This window comes from Belonocnema kinseyi, chromosome 4 (assembly GCF_010883055.1).
Source record: "Belonocnema kinseyi isolate 2016_QV_RU_SX_M_011 chromosome 4, B_treatae_v1, whole genome shotgun sequence".
Classification (NCBI taxonomy): Eukaryota; Metazoa; Arthropoda; class Insecta; order Hymenoptera; family Cynipidae; genus Belonocnema; species Belonocnema kinseyi.
Genome location: NC_046660.1, coordinates 12,218,396 through 12,237,638, shown reverse-complemented (window position 1 = coordinate 12,237,638; position 19,243 = coordinate 12,218,396). Strand labels below are relative to the sequence as shown.

General features: G+C 22.3%; 1 protein-coding gene across 1 annotated transcript in view; it reads left to right on the top strand.

Annotated features, from left to right (window-relative positions):
• Window positions 1-19,243, top strand: part of LOC117171245 (lysophospholipid acyltransferase 7) — a 50,526-nt gene that overhangs the window by 24,251 nt on the left and 7,032 nt on the right. The window contains exons 3-4 of the mRNA XM_033358360.1: window positions 11,932-12,140; window positions 18,363-18,684. Coding sequence (XP_033214251.1) covers window positions 11,932-12,140; window positions 18,363-18,684 — 531 coding nt within the window. The remainder of the gene's footprint in view (window positions 1-11,931; window positions 12,141-18,362; window positions 18,685-19,243) is intronic.

The window sequence follows — 19,243 nt, the reverse complement described above, 5'->3', positions numbered from 1 at the left end:
AGAAACCTTCAACATAATACAAACAATTTTAAACAAAAAGTGGCTTTGAACAAAATAGTTGAACTTTTATCTAAAAAATATCACTGTTCAATCAAAAATGCTGTAATTAAATTTGTAATTAAGAACATCAGTTATGAAGAAAAAAAAAACGATGTTTTAGCAGAAAAGTTAAATCTTAAACCAAGCATTTTAATATTTTACCAAAGAAGATTAATTTTCCACCAAAAAGACGAATTTTCAAACAAAAATTTTAATTTTAAATTTTAAAATGATTAAAATTCAATAACGGAGAAATATAAATTTAGAAAATTATTTTTTAAACGAAATAGTTGAATTTCAAAGTAAAAAAAAAGTTAAATTTTTAATAAATAAGTTTTAGTTAATTTTTTAATTTTAAAAAATCTTAAATCAAGTAGTTGAATTTTCAATAGAAAAGGTAAATTTTTAACAAAAAATATTAATCTTCTACAAAAAAGAAACCTTCAACATAATACAAACAATTTTAAACAAAAAGTGGCTTTGAACAAAATAGTTGAACTTTTATCTAAAAAATATCACTGTTCAATCAAAAATGCTATAATTAAATTTGTAATTAAGAACATCAGTTATGAAGAAAAAAAAACGATGTTTTAGCAGAAAAGTTAAATCTTAAACCAAGCATTTTAATATTTTACCAAAAAAGATTAATTTTCCTCCAAAAAGACGAATTTTCAAACAAAAATTTTAATTTTTAATTTTAAAATCATTAAAATTCAACAACGGAGAAATATAAATTTAGAAAATTATTTTTTAAACGAAATAGTTGAATTTCAAAGTAAAAAAAAGTTAAATTTTTAATAAACAAGTTTTAGTTAATTTTTTAATTAAGGAAATTAATGTTCAAGAAAGAAATACGACTTTTTAACAAAAAAGTCTTCATAATAAAAAAGTCTTCATCCAGGTAGTTGAATTTGCAACCAAAAAGTGTAATTTTGAACTAAAAAAAAAACTTAAATTTCAGCAACAACAACGTTTTTAAAACAAAATAGATTAATTTTCATCTAAAAAGGATAAATTTTTTATACAAAATGCTGTAGCTAAATCATGAATAAGTAACATTATTTTTAAAGAAAAAAATTTTTTAAAGAAAATAGTCAAGTCTTCATCGAAGCAGTTGAATTTTATTTTAAAAAAAGCTGAATTTTTAACCAAAAAGACGAATTTTAAAAGAAAAATTTTGATTTTAAACTAGAAAAAGATTACATTTCAAGAACTACCAAACGAATTTTTAACAAAATATTTAAATCATCAATCAAAAAGTGGATTTTTCAACCAATAAGTTTAATTTCCTACCTAAAAAACGAATTTTCAAGAAAGTACATGAAATTTAAACCAAAACGTGTAATTTTCAACTGAATACAATTCAACTACCTTTGCTGAAGTTTCAATAACAAAACAAAACAACATTTTTTGAACAAAATCGTTGACTTTTAAAGTAAAAAAGTTCAACTTTTGATTTAAAAAAGTTGTAGTTAAATTATTAATTAAGAAAATTAATTTTCAAGAAAAAATATGACTTTTTAAGAAAAAAGTCTTCATAATAAAATATTCTTCATCCAAGTAGTTGAATTTTAATAAAAAAAGATGAATTTTAATAAAAAAAGATGAATTTTTAACCAAAAAGACTAATTTTAGAAGAAAAATTTTTGACTATAAAAAGATTAAGTTTCAATAACCAAAAAAAATTCAACGTTTTTTGGACAAAATAGTTGAAGTTTTATCTAAAAAATATCAGTTTTCAAGAAAAAATGCGGTAGTTAAATTTTTAATTAAGAACATCAGTTTAAAAAAAAAATAGCAGAAAAGTTCAATCTTAAACCAAGCATTTTAATATTTTACCAAAAAAGATTCATTTTCAAACAAAAAGTTTAATTTTTAAATTAAAAAAATTAAATTTAAAAAAAAAAGGAATTTTTAACAAAATATTTAAATCTTCAATCAAGAAATATGGATTTTCAACCAAGAAGATTAATTATTATCTGCCTAAAAAACGAATTTTCAAGAAAACACATTAATTTTAAGCCATAAAGTGTAATTTTCAACTAAAACCAATTAAGTTTCAATAACAAAAATACAACATTTTTTTAAACAAAATAGTTGCATTTTAAAATAAAAAATTTGTAGTTAAATTATTAATCAAGAAAATTAATTTTCAAGAAAAAAATATGACTTTTTAAGAAAAAAGTCTTCATAATAAAATATTCTTCATCCAAGTATTTGAAATTTCAAGCAAAAAGTGCAATTTTGAACAACAAAAATTAAATTTTAGCAACAAACACATTTTTTTAAACAAAATGGATGAATTTTCATCTTAAAGGATTAATTTTTGATACAAAATGCTGTAGCTAAATTATTAATTAAGAACATTATTTTTAGAGAAAAAAAATACAACAAATTTTAAGGAAAATAGTTAAGTCTTCATGTAAGCAGTTAAATTTTCAATAAAAAAAATGAATTTTTAACCAAAAAGACGAATTTTCAAACCAAAATTTTAATTTTTAATTTAAAAAAGATTAAAATGCAGCAACGGAGAAATATAAATTTTAACAAATATTTTTTAAACAAAATAGTTGAATTTTAAAGTAAAAAAGTTACATTTTTAATAAAAAAGTTGTAGTTAAATTATTAACTAAGAAAATTAATTTTCAAGCAAAAAATACGACTTTTTAAGAAAAAAGTCTTCATAATAAAATATTCTTCATCGAGTAGTTGAATTTTTAACCAAAAAGTGCAATTTTGAACAACAAAAATTAAATTTTAGCAACAAACACATTTTTTTAAACAAAATGGATGAATTTTCATCTTAAAGGATTAATTTTTGATACAAAATGCTGTAGCTAAATTATTAATTAAAAATATTATTTTTAAAGAAAAAAACAAATAATTTTAAAGAAAATAGTTAAGTCTTCATCCAAGCAGTTGAATTTTTAATAAAAAAAGATGAATTTTAAACCAAATAATGTAATTTTCAACTAAGAACAATTAGGTTTCAATAAAAAAAGACACTTTTTTAACAAAATGGTTGAATTTTAAAGTAAAAAAGTTCAATTTTGTATAAAAAAAAAAGTTGTAGTTAAATTACTAATTAAGAAAATTAATTTTCTTTAAATCTAATTTTTGACAAAAAAGTCTTCATAATAAATTAGTCTACATGCAAGTAGTTGAACTTCTGACCAAAAAGTGTAATTTTGAACTAAAAAAAAATTAAATTTCAGCAACAATAACATTTTTTAAACAAAATAGATGAATTTTCATCTAAAAAGGATTAATTTTTTATACAAAATGCTGTACCTAAATTATGAATTAAGAGTATTATTTTTAAAGAAAAAAAAATTTAAACAAATTAGTTAAGTCTTCATCTAAGCAGTTGAATTTTCAATACAAAAATATGTATTTTTAACCAAAAAGACAAATTTTAGAAGAAAAATTTTAATTTTTAATTTACAAAAGATTAGATTTCAAGAACAAAAAAAGGCATTTTTAACCAAATATTTAAATCTTCAACCAGGTAGTTGAATTTTCAGCGGAGAAATTTGGATTTTCAACCAAAAAGATTAATTATTATCTGCCTGAAAAACGAATTTTCACGAATGTGCATGAATTTTAATCCAATAAGCGTAATTTTCAACTAAATACAGTTCAGTTTCAATAACAAAAAAAAAAACATTTTTTTTTTAAATAGTTGAATTTTAAAATAAAAAAGTTAAATTTTAGCAACAACATTTCTTAAACAAAATAGATAAATTTTCATTTAAAAACGATTAATTTTTTATACAAAATGCCGTTGCTGAATTATTAATTAAGAGCATTATTTTTAAAGAAAAAAACAACTAATTTCAAAGAAAATTGTTAAGCCTTCATCCAAGTAGTTGAATTTTCAGTAAAAACAATATTAGTTTTTAACCAAAAAGGCGAATTAAAAAAAATTTATTTTAAACTAAAAAAAGATTACATTTCAAGAATAACCAAACGATTTTTAACAAAATATTTAAATCATCAATCAAAAAGTTGAATTTTCAACCAATATGCTTAATTACCTAACTAAAAAACGAATTTTCAACAAAATACAAAAATTTTCAACCAAAAACGTGTAATATTCAACTAAAAAAAGATTATGTAATTTTTAAGTAAAAAAAAATATTAAGTTTCAACAAGAAGGAAAAAACATTTTTTGAAGAAAACAGTTAAATTATCAAATAAAAAGTTCAAATTTTAATCAAAAAGGTTGCAGTTAAATTTTTACAATAAAAAAATAATTTTTCAACAAAATATAAAAATCTTCAACCGAAAAGTTTAATATTTACCTAAAAAACAAATTTTCAACAAAAGACTAGAATTTTCAATTAAAAGGTGTAACATTTAACTAAAAAAAAGATTCAGTTTCAATAAGAACAGCAAAACAACATTTTTTGAACAAAATAGTTAAATTTTTATCTTCAAAATATAAATTTCCAATAAAAAATGTTGTTACAATTTTAAGTAAGAACATCAGTTTTGTAGAAAAAAAAACACGAATTTTGAACCGGATAGTTAAATCTTCAACCAAGCATTTCAATATTTTACAAAAAAAGATTAATTTTCAAATAAAAAAAAACGAATTTTCAAACAAAAAGTTTAATTTGTAATTTAAAAAAGATTGAATTTCAACAACAAAAAACGAATTTTTAACCAAATATTTAAATCTTCAACCAAATAGTTGAATTTTCAACAGAGAAATATAAATTTTCAAGTAAGAAGATTCATTATTATCTGTCTAAAAACCAAAAAGTGTAATTTTCAGCTAAAAAAAATGATTTTTAAATAAGAAACAAAAAAACTTTTTTTGAACAAAATAGTTGAATTTTAAAATAAAAAAGTTCAATTTCTGATAACAAAATTTTGCAGTTAAATTATCCACTAAGAAAATTAATTTTCAAGACAACAAGAAAAGAATTTTTAATAAATTAAACTTCATAATAAAATAGTCTTCTTCAAAGTAGTTGCATTTTTAATTTTAAAAAAAGATGATTTTTTAACCAAATATTTTAATTTTTAAATAAAAAAAGATTAAATTTTAACAACATACAACAAATTTATAATAAAATACTTAAATCTTCAACCAAAAAGTTGAATTTTTAAGTAATAAGATTAATTTTCCGTCTAAGAAACGAATTTTCAAACAAAAAGTGTAATTTTCAACTAAAAACGTTCAATTTGGAATAAAAAATGTGGCAGTTAAATTTTTGATTTAGAAAATTAATTTTCAAGAATAAAAATTAATTTTGAACAAAATAGTTAAACCTCATTGAATGTTCAATCCAAAAGTGTAATTTTTAAATTAAAAAAATAAATAAATTTTGGCAAGAAGAAACAAAATTTTTTAACAAAATATTTGATTTTTTAACTATAAAAGATTTTTTTATACAAAACCCTGTAGTTAAATTATTAATTAATTTAATTATTAATTAAGATTAATTATTATTTAAATCTTCAACCTATCAGACAAATTTTCTACAGAATACAAAAATTTTCCCCAAAAAATGGAATAGTTAAATTTTCAGTTAAATCATGTTTTTTAAATTATTTTTCAACACTAATTTTAAACAAAATATTTCAATTATATACCGAAAAAAATTAACTCTCAATGAAAAATGTAAAAATTACATTTTCAAGTTAGAAGGATAAATTCTCAACCAAAAAAAGAATAGTTAAGTTATTACTTTCAAACATTTATTTTAAAAAAACCAATTACAATTTGGTAAACAGTTTAATTATCTGATTGAAAATTCGTCTTTTTTTGGATAAGAATAAAATATTGTATTGAAAAAGTCCAACTGTTTTCTATTCTTAATTAAAATCTTCTTTTTTTAATATAAACTATTACATTTTTTGTTGAAAAAACATATTTTTAGATTAAAAATTCGACTCATTGGTGTAAGATGGAACTGTTTTCTTAAAAGTTCGGTTTTTTTTTTTGGTTGAAGATGCTTTTTCCTTTTTTTGTTTAAAAGTAATTTTTTAACTAAAAATTTGAATATTTTGTAGATAATTTAACTGATTGATTGTAAATGAAATATTTTGTTGAAAATTCCATTGTTTTGTAGAAAAATATTCTTTTTTATTGCAAATTAGTTTTAAATGAAAATTTAACACTTAAGTTTTAGTGAAGGATCGAGTCTTTTTTTTATAGCTCATCTTTGTATTTTAAATCCAACTGTTTTTTTTTTATTTGTAATGAAAATCTTTTTTTTTTAATATCAACCAGAACATTTTATAATTTATTCATTTTGGGTTGCAAATCCAACACCTTGGTTGAAAATTGAACTACGTTCTTAATAGTTTTTTTTTTATTAAGAATCCTAACTTTATTTAAAAATTAGTTTTTTTGTTTTTGTTAAAACCTAAGTTTTTTAAAGAAAATTTAACACTTTTGCTGAAAATTGTCGTTTGGTAGAAAATTAATCTTATTGGTTAAAAATTCAACTATTTTTTTTAATGTATTTTTTTAGAATAAATCTTTTTGGTTAAAAATTTAACTATTTGTTTAAACATTCGACTATTTGGTTGAAATCTCATGTTTTTAACTTGAAAATTCAACCTTTTTTATGACATTTTTTGCAAAACAAATTTTTAAATATTTGTTTAAACAATTAGTGAAACGAAAATGAAAACAACATACTTTACTCAACCTAAGAGTTCAATTTTCAATCAAAAACTTAAATTTTTACTTTAAAAGATGCATTCTTAACTAAAAAAGTAATAGTTTATATTTCAAAAAAAAAATTTCAGCAAAATAGTTCGATTTTCAAACTAAAAAGATGAATTCTTAACAAGAATGTAACAGTTGATATTTCAATTTAAAAAAAAAAAAACAAGGAATTTTATAAAAAATAGTTCAAATTTCCACCAGATTTGAATTTTCAACAAAATATTTAAATTTTTAACCAAATAGTTGAGTATTCAATCTAGAAATATGAATTCTAAACCAAAAAATGTAATAGTTGATATTTAAACAAACAAAACAAAGATTTTTCACCAAAATAGTTCAATTTGTAACCAAATAGTTAAATTTTCAACTTAGAATGATGGATTCTTAACAAAAAAAGTAATAGTTGATATTCAAACCAGAAAAAAATCTTTTTAATAAAATAGTATAATTTACAACCTAGAAAGATGAATTCTAAACAAAAAAGTTTTAGTTTATATTTCACTCCAAAAGAAACAAGTAATTTAAAAAAAAAATAGTTTAAGTTTCAAACAGAGTTGACTTTTCAGAAAAATAATGAAATTTTCAGCAAAATATTTGAACTTTTAACCAAATAGTTGAATTTTTAATAAAATAGTTGAATTTTAAAACGATGAAGATAAATTGTGAATAAAAATGTTATAGTTGATATTTCAACGAAAACGAAATAATTTTTTAAACAGTTAAATTTTCAACAAAATATTTGAATTTTGAACCAAATAGTAAAATTTTCAACATACAGAGATGAATTCTTTAAAAAAATGTAATAATTGATATTTTAATCGAAAAAACAGGAAATTTTTAACAAAATAATTAAATTTTTATCTGAGTTGTTCAATTCTTAACCAAATATTTAAATTTTCAAACTAGATAGATGAATTCTCAACAAAAATGTAATGATTTATATTTTAACCGTAAAAAAACAAATGATTTTTCATAAAATAGTTAAATTTTCAACCTAGAAAGATGAATTCTACAAAAAAAATAATAGTTTATATTTAAATAAATAAAACAAAAAATTTACTACCTAGAAAGATGAATTCTAAACAAAAATGTTTTAGTTTACATTTCACTCAAAAAGAAACAAGTAATAAAAAAAAATAGTTTAAGTTTCAGAATTGAATTTTCAACAAAATATTTGAACTTTCAACCAAATAGTTGAATTTTTAATAAAATAGTTGAATTTTAAACGAGAAGAATAAATTCTGAATAAAAATGCAATAGTTGATATCTCAACAAAAACAAAATCATTTTTTTCAAAGTTCAATTTTCAACCAGATATGAATTATCAACAAAATAATTAAATTTCCCACAAAATATTTGACATTTGAACCAAATAGTAAAATTTTCAACATACAGAGATGAATTCTTAAGAAAAATGTAATAATTGATATTTTAATCGAAAAAACAGGACATTTTAAAGAAAATAATTAAATTTTTATCTAAATAGTTCAATTCTTATCCAAATATTTAAATTTTCAAACTAGATAGATGAATTCTCAATAAAAATGTAATTATTGATATTTCAATCGTAAAAAACCAGATAATTTTTCATAAAATTGTTAAATTGGCAACCTAGAAAGATGAGTTAAAAAAAATAAATAATAGTTGATATTTAAATAAATAAAACAAAAAATTTACTACCTAGAAAGATGAATTCTAAACAAAAATGTTTTAGTTTCTTCTTTATTTATAATGTGTCCCCTAAGGGTTTACATGATTTCCATTCCTTACAAATTTTTCCGCTTATATATATATATATTTACAATCGTAGCCTTTCTATATATACAATTATTTACAACTATTTACATGAAGTCTTATATCTAGTTATTCTAGTTCCTTAGCTCTATTTCCTTTTGTTAATAATAATTTAATTACTTGTTTAAAAATTTATTTCGTGAAACATGCAACAGTTTTATTAGAAAGACATTATTTTTGTTTGAAAATTCAACTATTTCCCTTAAGGGCATGTGATACTTAGAAAATTCTGGATTTTACTAGTTTTAGGTTCCCCCGGCTTTTTTCTGGAATAATGAATATTTTGTCTTAAAAATTTGGGAAATGATAGCGAACATGTTCACTGACGTCCCTGCACACTTTTATAGTAGGTTAATTAATAAAAAAAAGGATTTTTTCAGCCCTGTGCATCTCTCCATATTTCAGATTTTAACTTGAGCCCGCAACTGACCTAAGTTGAGTAGTTCCTAATATCTCCAGCGCGGCGCTAGTTGTCCCATCACTCCCTGTTTTTACATAGAAAGCAATGGGACTAAACCACTTTTTAAAATTTTTTAGTAAAAAAAATGTTATTTCCATGCAAAAGATTCCTGAAATTAAAACAATGTTACTCATTTAACATTTAAAAATACTTTTCCAATCATTTTTTATGAATACTAAAGACAAAATATAATTTATATGGTTTTACAATAATCCTGGCAAAGTGGAATATATCTTAGATTTGAATTTTAATAAAAAGTAAAATATTATTCTTAAAGTTTATTGTCGAAAACAAACAATATTATTAATGGAATGTTTAAAAAAACCGGAGAAAAATTTTAATAGTACTAAGTTTAAACTTACCATGTGAATACTCTCACTTATGAATATATAATGGATATAGTGTATTTCTAATTAAATTTAACTGAATTTGCATTCGAAGCCATTTTATTTAATAATTTAATAAAAATTTTATTTTTAACGTTCTTTACATATTTTTATGCTATATGTTCATGAATACAAATTTTTTTGAAACAAGTTTGAATTTGTATACTATTAAAACATTTTTCACAAAACTATTTACATATTTTATTGATATAAATATTATTTACTGCGTTTTCAGATATAAAAAGGATTATATTTAACTTTTTATTCAAATTAAAATATAATAATCCACTTTACCAAGTTTATTGGGTGACGTTTTAATTCATGTTTTCCATTAGCATTTATATACATCGCTTGGAAAATTGTTTTGAAATAGAAAATGAGTAACATTCTTTTCATTTCGATATTTTTTTTTGTTTACGAAAATAACATTTTGTTTATTAAAAAATAAAAAATAAAGTGGTCTACTCCCATTGCTTACAATGCAAAAACAGGGTGTGATGGGACAACTAGCGCCGCGCTGGAGATATTAGGAACTAACCAACTTAGGACGCTGAGGGATCGCCATTTTATTTTCAGATGCACAGGGCTGATTTTGCTGAAAACGTGTGTGTATATTTCGAGGTTATGTGTGTTACATTTCTCCCGAGCGTTACTTCTAAACTACACAACATTTTTGGCCGAAAACTTTAGACTTACAAATAAACATATTAACTATGTTCCGGAAGTAATCTTGTTTGTAAGCAATCAAAAAAGTTTGTTTCATAAATAATTTCCAAATTATCAGAAAGGCAGAATTGAAAAACGACGTAACCTCAAAATAATGCAGATGCATAACATTTGTATTTAGCACAATACATTTTTTTGTTATTAACCCTCAAAAAAGAGTCCTGGTACTGTACACGATTGACCACACGACTAAATATCACATGCCCTTAAAATGTATAATTTTTAATTAAAAATTTAATTATTTGGTTAAAAATATATGCATTGTTTTGAAAAATTGTCCTTTTTAGTAAAAAATTAATTTTTAGGTTGAGATATCATATTTTCTGTTGAAATGTTAAAAATTGAACTGTTTTATTGAAAAATCTGGTTTAAAATTGATATTTTTTAGTTAAAAATTCATGTATTTGGTGGAAAATCCATCTTTTCTAGTAAAAAAGTTAATCTTCGTAGTTGAAAATTATTCTTCTTGGTAAAAAATGCAAATACTTGGGTGAAAATTGAAATATTTTGTTAAAAATTAATTTTAATGGTGAAGTTTATCATTTTAGTTGAAAATGGATGTTCTCAAGTAAAAATTTAACTATTTTAATTGAAGATTTATAATCTTAGTTGAAAATTAATACTTTTTGGTAAAAAATGTCTGCTATTATATTTTTGATTGAGAAAAAATCTTTTTTTATTAAAAATTTATTTATTTTGTGAAAAACGAAACAGTTGTGTTAGAAATTCATTCTTGTTGGTTGAAAATTCATACATTATGATGAACTATTATTATTTTCTTGTTAAAAATTAATTTTTTAAACTGAAAATTCAACTATTTCGCTTAAAATTTATATATCCTTTTTAATTGAAAATTTAATTATTTGTTTAAAAATTCGTGTATTGTTTTCAAAGTTCGTCCTTTTTGGTAGAAAATTAATCTTCATGGTTGAAATAACATATTTTTGTTTGAAAATGTTAAAAATTGAACTCTTGTTGAAAATTCATTTTTCAAGATTCATAAATGTTTTATTTTATATTTCATACGAAAAGAATCAAGTAATTTTTAAAAAAATAGTTCAAATTTCACACGGAGTTGAATTTTCAGAAAACTAATGAAATTTTCAACAAAATAGTTGAACCTTTAACCAAATAGTTGAATTTTGAACCAAATGGTTAAATTTTCAAACTAGAAAGATGAATTCTGAATAAAAATGTAATATCTAGTTGATATTTCAGAAGAAATCATTTTGAAAAAATGGTTAAATTTTCTATAAAATATTTGAGTTTCTAACCAAAAAGTTTAATTTTTAATCAAATGGTCCAATCAGATAGTTTTCTGTCAAAAGAGCTGAATTTGAAAAACAAAAAGACGAATTTTCAACAAAACAGTTAAATATTAATCCAAAAAGGATGCTTTAAGTAAATTATTTAATTTTCAACCAAACAATAAAAATTTTCAATTAAAAAAATAATCGTTCGTAGGAAGCACTTGCAAAAAAATAAATAGAAATACAAGGCAAATGAATTACTAACAAAAATAATATATCAGGATTTTAATATAAAGATTTAAAAAATAGCATCTTCTATGTATGCAATAAAAAAATTTCAAATTCAGATATCAAAATTTCAACATTATTGTCCTTAGCAGTTATTTAAAATGGCTTTTGTAGAAATTCCCTGAATTTTTCAAGCTTTAAAAAAATATCTGACCCTTATATCCTATTTTTTATTTAACAAAAAAATTATTTTGTACAGAAAAGTATATTTTTTCATTTCATTCAGTTTTTGTCTCGTTTTATTCCCCTTTTTATGCATTTTTTTTATTTTTTGCCAAAAATTTTCTTGAATTGTTGCAGTACATCTTAACAGAAGACTTCCTAAACAGAAGTTTCCTCTACAAGTTTTGTTATATTTATCCCACATTTATAACGTTCCGTATGCGAATGTTTATTGGAATGATTCTGTCCGAATGTGTTTGCCAAATGGCAGGATTAGGAGCTTATCCTGCGAGAAGTGAACCCATAACTGGTCTGGGACCAAAGAATTATAAACTCGCAGAAACGCTGTAAGTATAGCGACACTTTTTTGTTTTCAATATAGCTCCACATTCTTTATCCAAATGGAGAAGTAGTGTATCTTTATTACTAATTAGAGTATAATCGCACAAAGCGCCTTTTCTCACCAGGCGCCCTTTTTCACCAAGCGCCTTTTTCACCAAGCCCCTTTTTTACCAAGCGCCTTTTTCACCAAGCTCCTTTTTTTACCAAGCGCCTTGTTCAATATTCACCTCTTTTCACCAAACGCCTTTTCTCATCAAGCGCCTCTCACTTCCATCACTTCTGAATTCGGTTAGCGCCTTGATCATGGCATAAGACGCGCATGCGCGAGAAGATATGGAAAAATAATCAGTCAATGCGTCTCAGAGATATTTCCCGCCAGGCCTTATGGGCGTGGCTTAACTGAGCGGGCGCTTAGTGAGGACCTCGGTATTTTAGAAAATTCGCAAAAAAACTTTCTACCGAAGATCATCTTTTTAATAGTTATAAATTGTATTTTTTAGTTGAACATTTAACAATTTTCTTTAAAAGACATCATTTTTTGTTGCAAATTCAATTGTTTTGTAAAAAATTCTTTCTCTGAAATTTTTTCTTTTTGATATAAAATTTCATCTATTTTAGTAGAAATATTGTATCTTTCTTGGATAAAAATTCAACGGTTTTGTTGAAAATTCAAATGTTTCCTAACAAATATACTTTTTGTTTCAAATTCGTATTTTTTTGTTGAAAAGTCAGATCAAATCTTTTTGAATTTAAGTTCAATTCTTTTTTTTGAAAATTTGTCTTTTTGATTTAAAAATTCACCTGTTTTAGTAGAATTTTAATTTTTCTATTTTTTTTAATTCATTTGTTTTCGACGAAATTTAATCATTCTTAAATAATAATGCGTCTATTTGCTTGAAAATTCAAACCATTTTTGAAAGTTTGTCTTTTTTATTTTAAAATTTATCTCCTTTAGCAGAAATTTCATCTTCTTGGATAAAAATGCAACCGTTTTGTTGAAAATTCAACAATTTTGTTAAAGTCATACTTTTTGGTTGAAATTGTTGCTGGTTTGTTGAAAATTCAACAATTTTTTATAAATTTCTGTTTTCTTTTTAATTAAAAATTCATCTGTTTTAAGAGTAATTTCATGTTACATGGATAAAAATGCAACAGTTCGGTTGAAAATGAAACTATTTTGTTAAAAAGTCATGCTTTTTAGTTGAAAGATTTATACTTTGGTTTTGAAAAAAGAACTAAAATCTTTTCTGGATGTAATTGCTTTTTACTAAAAATTCATCTATTTTAGTACAAATTTCATCATTCTTGGATAAACATTCAACTACTTTCTAGAGAATTCAACTATTTTGTTAAAAATTCATTCTTTTTCGTTAAAAAAATATTTTGACCGTAAAATGTCAACGGAAATCTTTTTTGACCAAAATTTTAACTGTTTTTTTTTATTTATCTTTTTGATATAAAAATTCATCTCTTTTATTAGAAATTTCATTTTTTAACTGAAAATGTAATTTTTCTATTTTTTTAAGATTGATATTTTTTAGTTAAAAATTCTCCTTTTTTGGAAAAAAATCATTTTCGTGGTTTGAAATGTCATGTTTGTTGGGCAAAAATTGTACAGAGATCAGACTTCAAACTCATCTCATTTCGTTAAAAATTATACTATTTTTCTGATAATTTAATTAATTTCGTTAAAAAGTCATCTCTGTTATTGTAAGTGAAACTACTTGGTTAAAAGTTGAACTAATTTATTAAAAATGCATTTTTTTTAGTAGAAAATGTATAAATTTATTATTTTCGTGTTACAGTGTTGATATAAATTATAATTATTTAGTTTTGCGTTGAACTTGATTGTTAAAATTTTATATAGTTGAAAATTATTTTTTTTTTTTTTAATGAAAATTTAACTGTTCCATATTTAGTTGAAAATTTTTATTTTTCAGTTGAAAAATCTATCCAGTTGAAAATTCATATAATTTGAAAATTTGTCTTTTTTTATTAGAAATCCATTTTTTTTGGTTACAGATGGATCATTTGAACTCAAACTTTCTCCTTTTTAGTTGAAAATTGAAATATTTCTTTGAACATTTTTTTTAACTTTAATTTTTTTAACTGCAAATATAAACGTTCAATTTTCAGTTAAAGATTTATCTTTTCAAGTTGAAAAATCAACCATTTCGTATCTTGTTGAAAATTCTTTTCTTTTCAGAAAATTTAACTGTTACATTTTTAACTGAAAATGTATCCTTTTTATTTAAAAACTCAAGACAAAAATGAGGAAAATTAATTTTTCTGTTTGAAAATTGACACTTTTTAGTGAAAATGCTACTTTTTTGTTGAAAATCCATGTATTTTTGTTAAGAATTCGCCTTTTTTGTTAGAAAATTAATTTTTCTGGTCGGCAATTCATTCTGTTTCATTAAAAGCTACTGTTTTGGTTGAAAATACGTCATTTTCGTATGAAAATTCATCTTTTTTTGGTAGAAATTAAACTTCTTCTTAGAAAACTTAATCATTTTATGGAGAATTCTGTTTTTTGGGTTAAAAATAACTTTTTTCAACTAAAAAATTTCCTATTTCATTTTTGATTGAAAATTTCACTATGTTTTTAAAAATGTAAAGTATTGTGTTTTTATGAAAATTCGTTTTTTTGGAAAGAAAATTAATCTTCTTTATTGAAAATTTATATACGCCGTTAAGGATTCAACTTTTTCCTTAAAAATTCGTCTTTTTTTAACTTTAACTCGTGAAAAGTTCTTTTTTTTTTAAATTCGTTTTTTTTTTATGTAAAAAATTAATTTTTTTTTTACTTCATATTTTTGGTTGAGAATTCAACTCTTTTGTTAATTTCTAATCTTTTTTGGTTAAATGTAAGTAATCGAACATTCGTTATTTTTTTGTTGAAAATTAATTTTTTAAATCAAATCTAAGTGTTCCATTTTTTGTTGAAAACATATATTTTTTAGTTAAAAATTTAGCTATTTTCTTAGGAATGATTTCTTTTTCGGTTGAAATGTCAACTATTAAATGTTTTTTATGAATCCATCTCTTTCTGATTTAAAAATAAACTATTTGATTAAAAATGGAAAAATTTTGTTGAACATTAAAATATTTGGTTAAAAATTATTTTTTTCTTTTGTTTGAAATATGAATTATAACATTTTTTGTGCAGAATTCATATTTCTAGGTTAAAAGTTGAACTTACATTTTTGTTAAAAATTCATCGTTGCAGGTCAAAAATGTAATTTTTTGGTTAAAAATTGAACTTTGGCAGAAAATTAAATTATTCAACAAAAACTATTTATATTTTTTTTTTGGGTTGAAATATCAACTATTATATTGTTTGTTCAGAATTCATCTTTCTACGTTTACAATTGAGTTGTTTCGTACAAAATGAAACTATTTGTTTATAAATTGGACTATTTGGTTAAAAATTGAATTATTTTGTTAAAAATGATTTTTGTTGTTGTTGCATAATCAACTTACCTTCTTCAGGGTAGCTGTTATAATCAAAGGTTAAAATAAAATAACGCACTCAAACTGATGTTTAAAAGTTTTTTTTATTTAAAAAATGTTTTATTTAAATGCTTAATAACTTTTTACTTATAAAATGCAAGCCACTAGCACTGTTCAAATGACGAATTTGAAATTAAATGCAGTTCAACTGCCAAATAAATTTTTTTGTTAAATTATAGTATTCAAAGATTTAGATTCAGTTCAAAAAACCTAAATTCACGTCATCATTTTCAATTTTCGAAATTTAAGAATCAATCAATGCATTTAAACAATTGAAAAATTATATAATTTTGAGCAATTTTAAGCTAGAAACATTAAAAATTGAACGATTACATTTTTTTATAAGCTGAACACTTCTTAAATTAAAGGGTAAATTATTTTTACTCTATATAGTTAAAAAATCCTTAAAATAGTTAAAAAATGTTTCAAATTTTAAATTATTTTTAAAAAATGTTCAGAACTTCTAAACACCTTTTAAAATGATTAGAAATTTTCCTAACAATTTCTTTTAAATCGTGACAAATCAAAAAAATTTCCTTAAACTCTTCTTCATTCATTTTTGATAATTTTCTAAATCTTTTTAAATATTTTAATTAATTTTCTGAAATGTAAAATCACTTTCAATTTTCCTATTAAATGTTTTTTATTCTTCTGAAGTCTTTCAAAATTCTTAAAAAGCTTCTAAATTTTTTGTTCGAAATTTGTTTTAAATTCATTTTTAAATTTGAGCAATTTTAATAGATATGTAGAAGTTTTGAAAAGGTTCAAACTTATTGTAAAACTTGAAATGATGGCCTAATATATAACAAAATTTAGATTTTCGCAGATTTCAAACAAAAAAATTAGATTCTTTTCAAGAATTGTGAAAGGCTTCCAAAGAATAAAAACATTTTCTTAAGATTCATAGTAAGATTAAAAATAATTTTTCATTTTGAAAAATTATTTTAAGAGAATGTTTAAACATTTTTTCAAAGATTTAAACAAAATTTTCAAAAAAGATTCTAGAAGATTTTAAGAAAACTTTCTTAAATTTACGCGATAATTTTTTTTTTTTTAAACTCCTAAATATCTCTTAAAATTACTCAAATTTTTTCTACAAATGTTCATTTGTAAATTATACATGAAAATTTAAAAAAATTCACTTGCAAATTAAGCATTTTTCAAATACAACAATTAAAATTGTAACGTTCAAAGTTTAAAGGCTCTTCGACATTTTAACGATTCCAGGCTTTCTATGTCAAACAATTGAGTTAAAGATTCTTTACTTGCAAATATTTGGTTTCAATTTACTTGTCTTACATAAAAATTTAAATATTGCTAAATATTCAGTAATTAATCTTTTTTTTAATTAAAAATTTCAAATTAAATGGGTTAAAAATTGAATATTTTCTACTGTAACAATATTTTTAATTTAATAAAATCCTTTAATTAAGAATATATTATTATGAAGTTATTTTAAAATTAAAAATAGTTACATTTAATTTCAGTCACACTTTCACAGATAAATTTTAAGAAAAATTATTTATTAATTAAATCAAAATTTTTTTATCTAAAATTTTAAACATCAAAGGCTTTTAATTTGTATTTGTTCAAGTCTTTAAGAAATCATTTTAAAATGCTTTAAATGGAAAATGTTTTAAGTAAAAAATTTTTAATTACGCATTGTAAGCTAAATAATAGCATCATTGAAAAACATAAAAAATCAACTAATTATTTAAAAATTAAAATCGAAGGTGGTCAGATTTTTCTTCTACAAATTTGTAAAATTCCCGGTAAAAAAATGCAGTGTCATTTCCGGGTCTCAAAAAATTCCCAATCATTTCCGGGTCCAGCGGCCACCCTGATAGTTGTAAACTGATTCCGAATCGTCTTGTAAAATCAATTATTATTCACTTTTTAAATCCAAAGTACAATTTAATTTTAAAAATCATTAATTAATTTGTATTTACTGTTGATCAACTGAAAATGTTTGGAGCAAAAATCTTCGATTTTAAGCGCCTTTAAAACTGAATTTTTTAATTATATAAATTAAAATGTACGCTTAAAGTTTTAAAGTATAAAATGGAAAATGTTTTAAGTGAAAGATTTTCAAATTGTGCATTCTAAACTGAATGATATAATTGAAATAGATAAAAATTTAACTAATTTTTAAAAAACGGTCGAAATCAAAGTTGGACAGATTTTTTGCTTTTAAAAATTTGTAAAATTCCCGGCCATAAATAAATCCATTGTCATTTCCCGGTTTTCCCAGTGAAGCAGCCATCCTGCTTTTTTGATTCAGAATTCATCTTTTTAGGTTAAAAATTTAACTGTTTTGTCGAAAATTACATTATTTTGTTGAAAATTCAACTCTTTAAACAAAAAATTCTTTACTTTTTTTCTTGGTTGAAATATCAACCGTTACTTTTACGTTAAAAATTCAACTTTATACATTTAAAATTTAGTTTTTTTTGGTAGAAAATTAAACTATTTGGTTAGAAATTTAACAGCTTTCTTGAAAATTCAACTATTTCATGGAAAATTTTAATTATTTAGTTAAAAATTGAATTAGTAAGTTTTTAACAAAATTATGGTCGTCGGCAAGAAGGCAGGGGGATAAAAAAGCCGAAAATTGATTAAGTATTTTATGGACGGCCTCCCCTTCTTTCCCAGAAATATAGTACATTTTTCTTCAATAAACAGGTGTTTCTTCGATATTTTGTATTTTTTTCTAGGGCTAACGATGTAGAACAACTAAAGAAAGAAGAAATAAATTTCGAGGCAATTCACAATATGTATGTGGAAAAAGTGGAAACTTGTATAACAGTGAGGGAAGCTATGAAAGTTTGGAATACAACCGTCCAGTATTGGATGGCCCATTGTGTGTACAAAAGATTTCCATTTAAACCACTGAGAACTGCAGTTGTCTTTTTACTTTCTGCAATTTGGCATGGATATTCCCCTGGATATTTTCTCTGCATCGGCCAAATTGTATTCTTTTTGCCAATGGAAGATATTTATGTCAAAATCTACAAGCAATTAGAAGAAAATAGTCTTGTAAGTATGAAATTTTATGAATTTGGCCCGAATTTAATCGCCTATAACAACTTTTGTCTGCTAAAAAAATGGTCATTTGAAAATTCCCGGCTTTTTTGTTTAGATTTTCAGAATTGAATCAACAGAAATCAGTAATTTTTAGTAAAGTCTTAATATTTTTAGTTAAATTAATTTTTAATCGACCATAACTCGAGACCCAAGTTATGGTAATTTGAAAAATCCCGGCTTTTTTTTTAGATTTTCAGCATTGAATCAACAAGAATCTGTAATTTTTAGTAAAAGTCTTAATATTTATATATTTTTAGTTAAATTAATTTTTAATCGACCATAACTCGAGACCCGAGTTATGGCAATTTGAAATATCCGGCTTTTTTTTTAGATTTTCAGCATTGAATCACCAAGAATTAGTAATTTTTAGTAAAAGTCTTAATATTTTTATATTTTTAGTTAAATTAACTTTTAATCGGCCATAAATCTAGACCCGAGTTATGGTCGTTTAAAAAATCCCGGCTTTTTTTTTAGATTTTCAGCATTGAATCAACAAGAATCAGTAATTTTT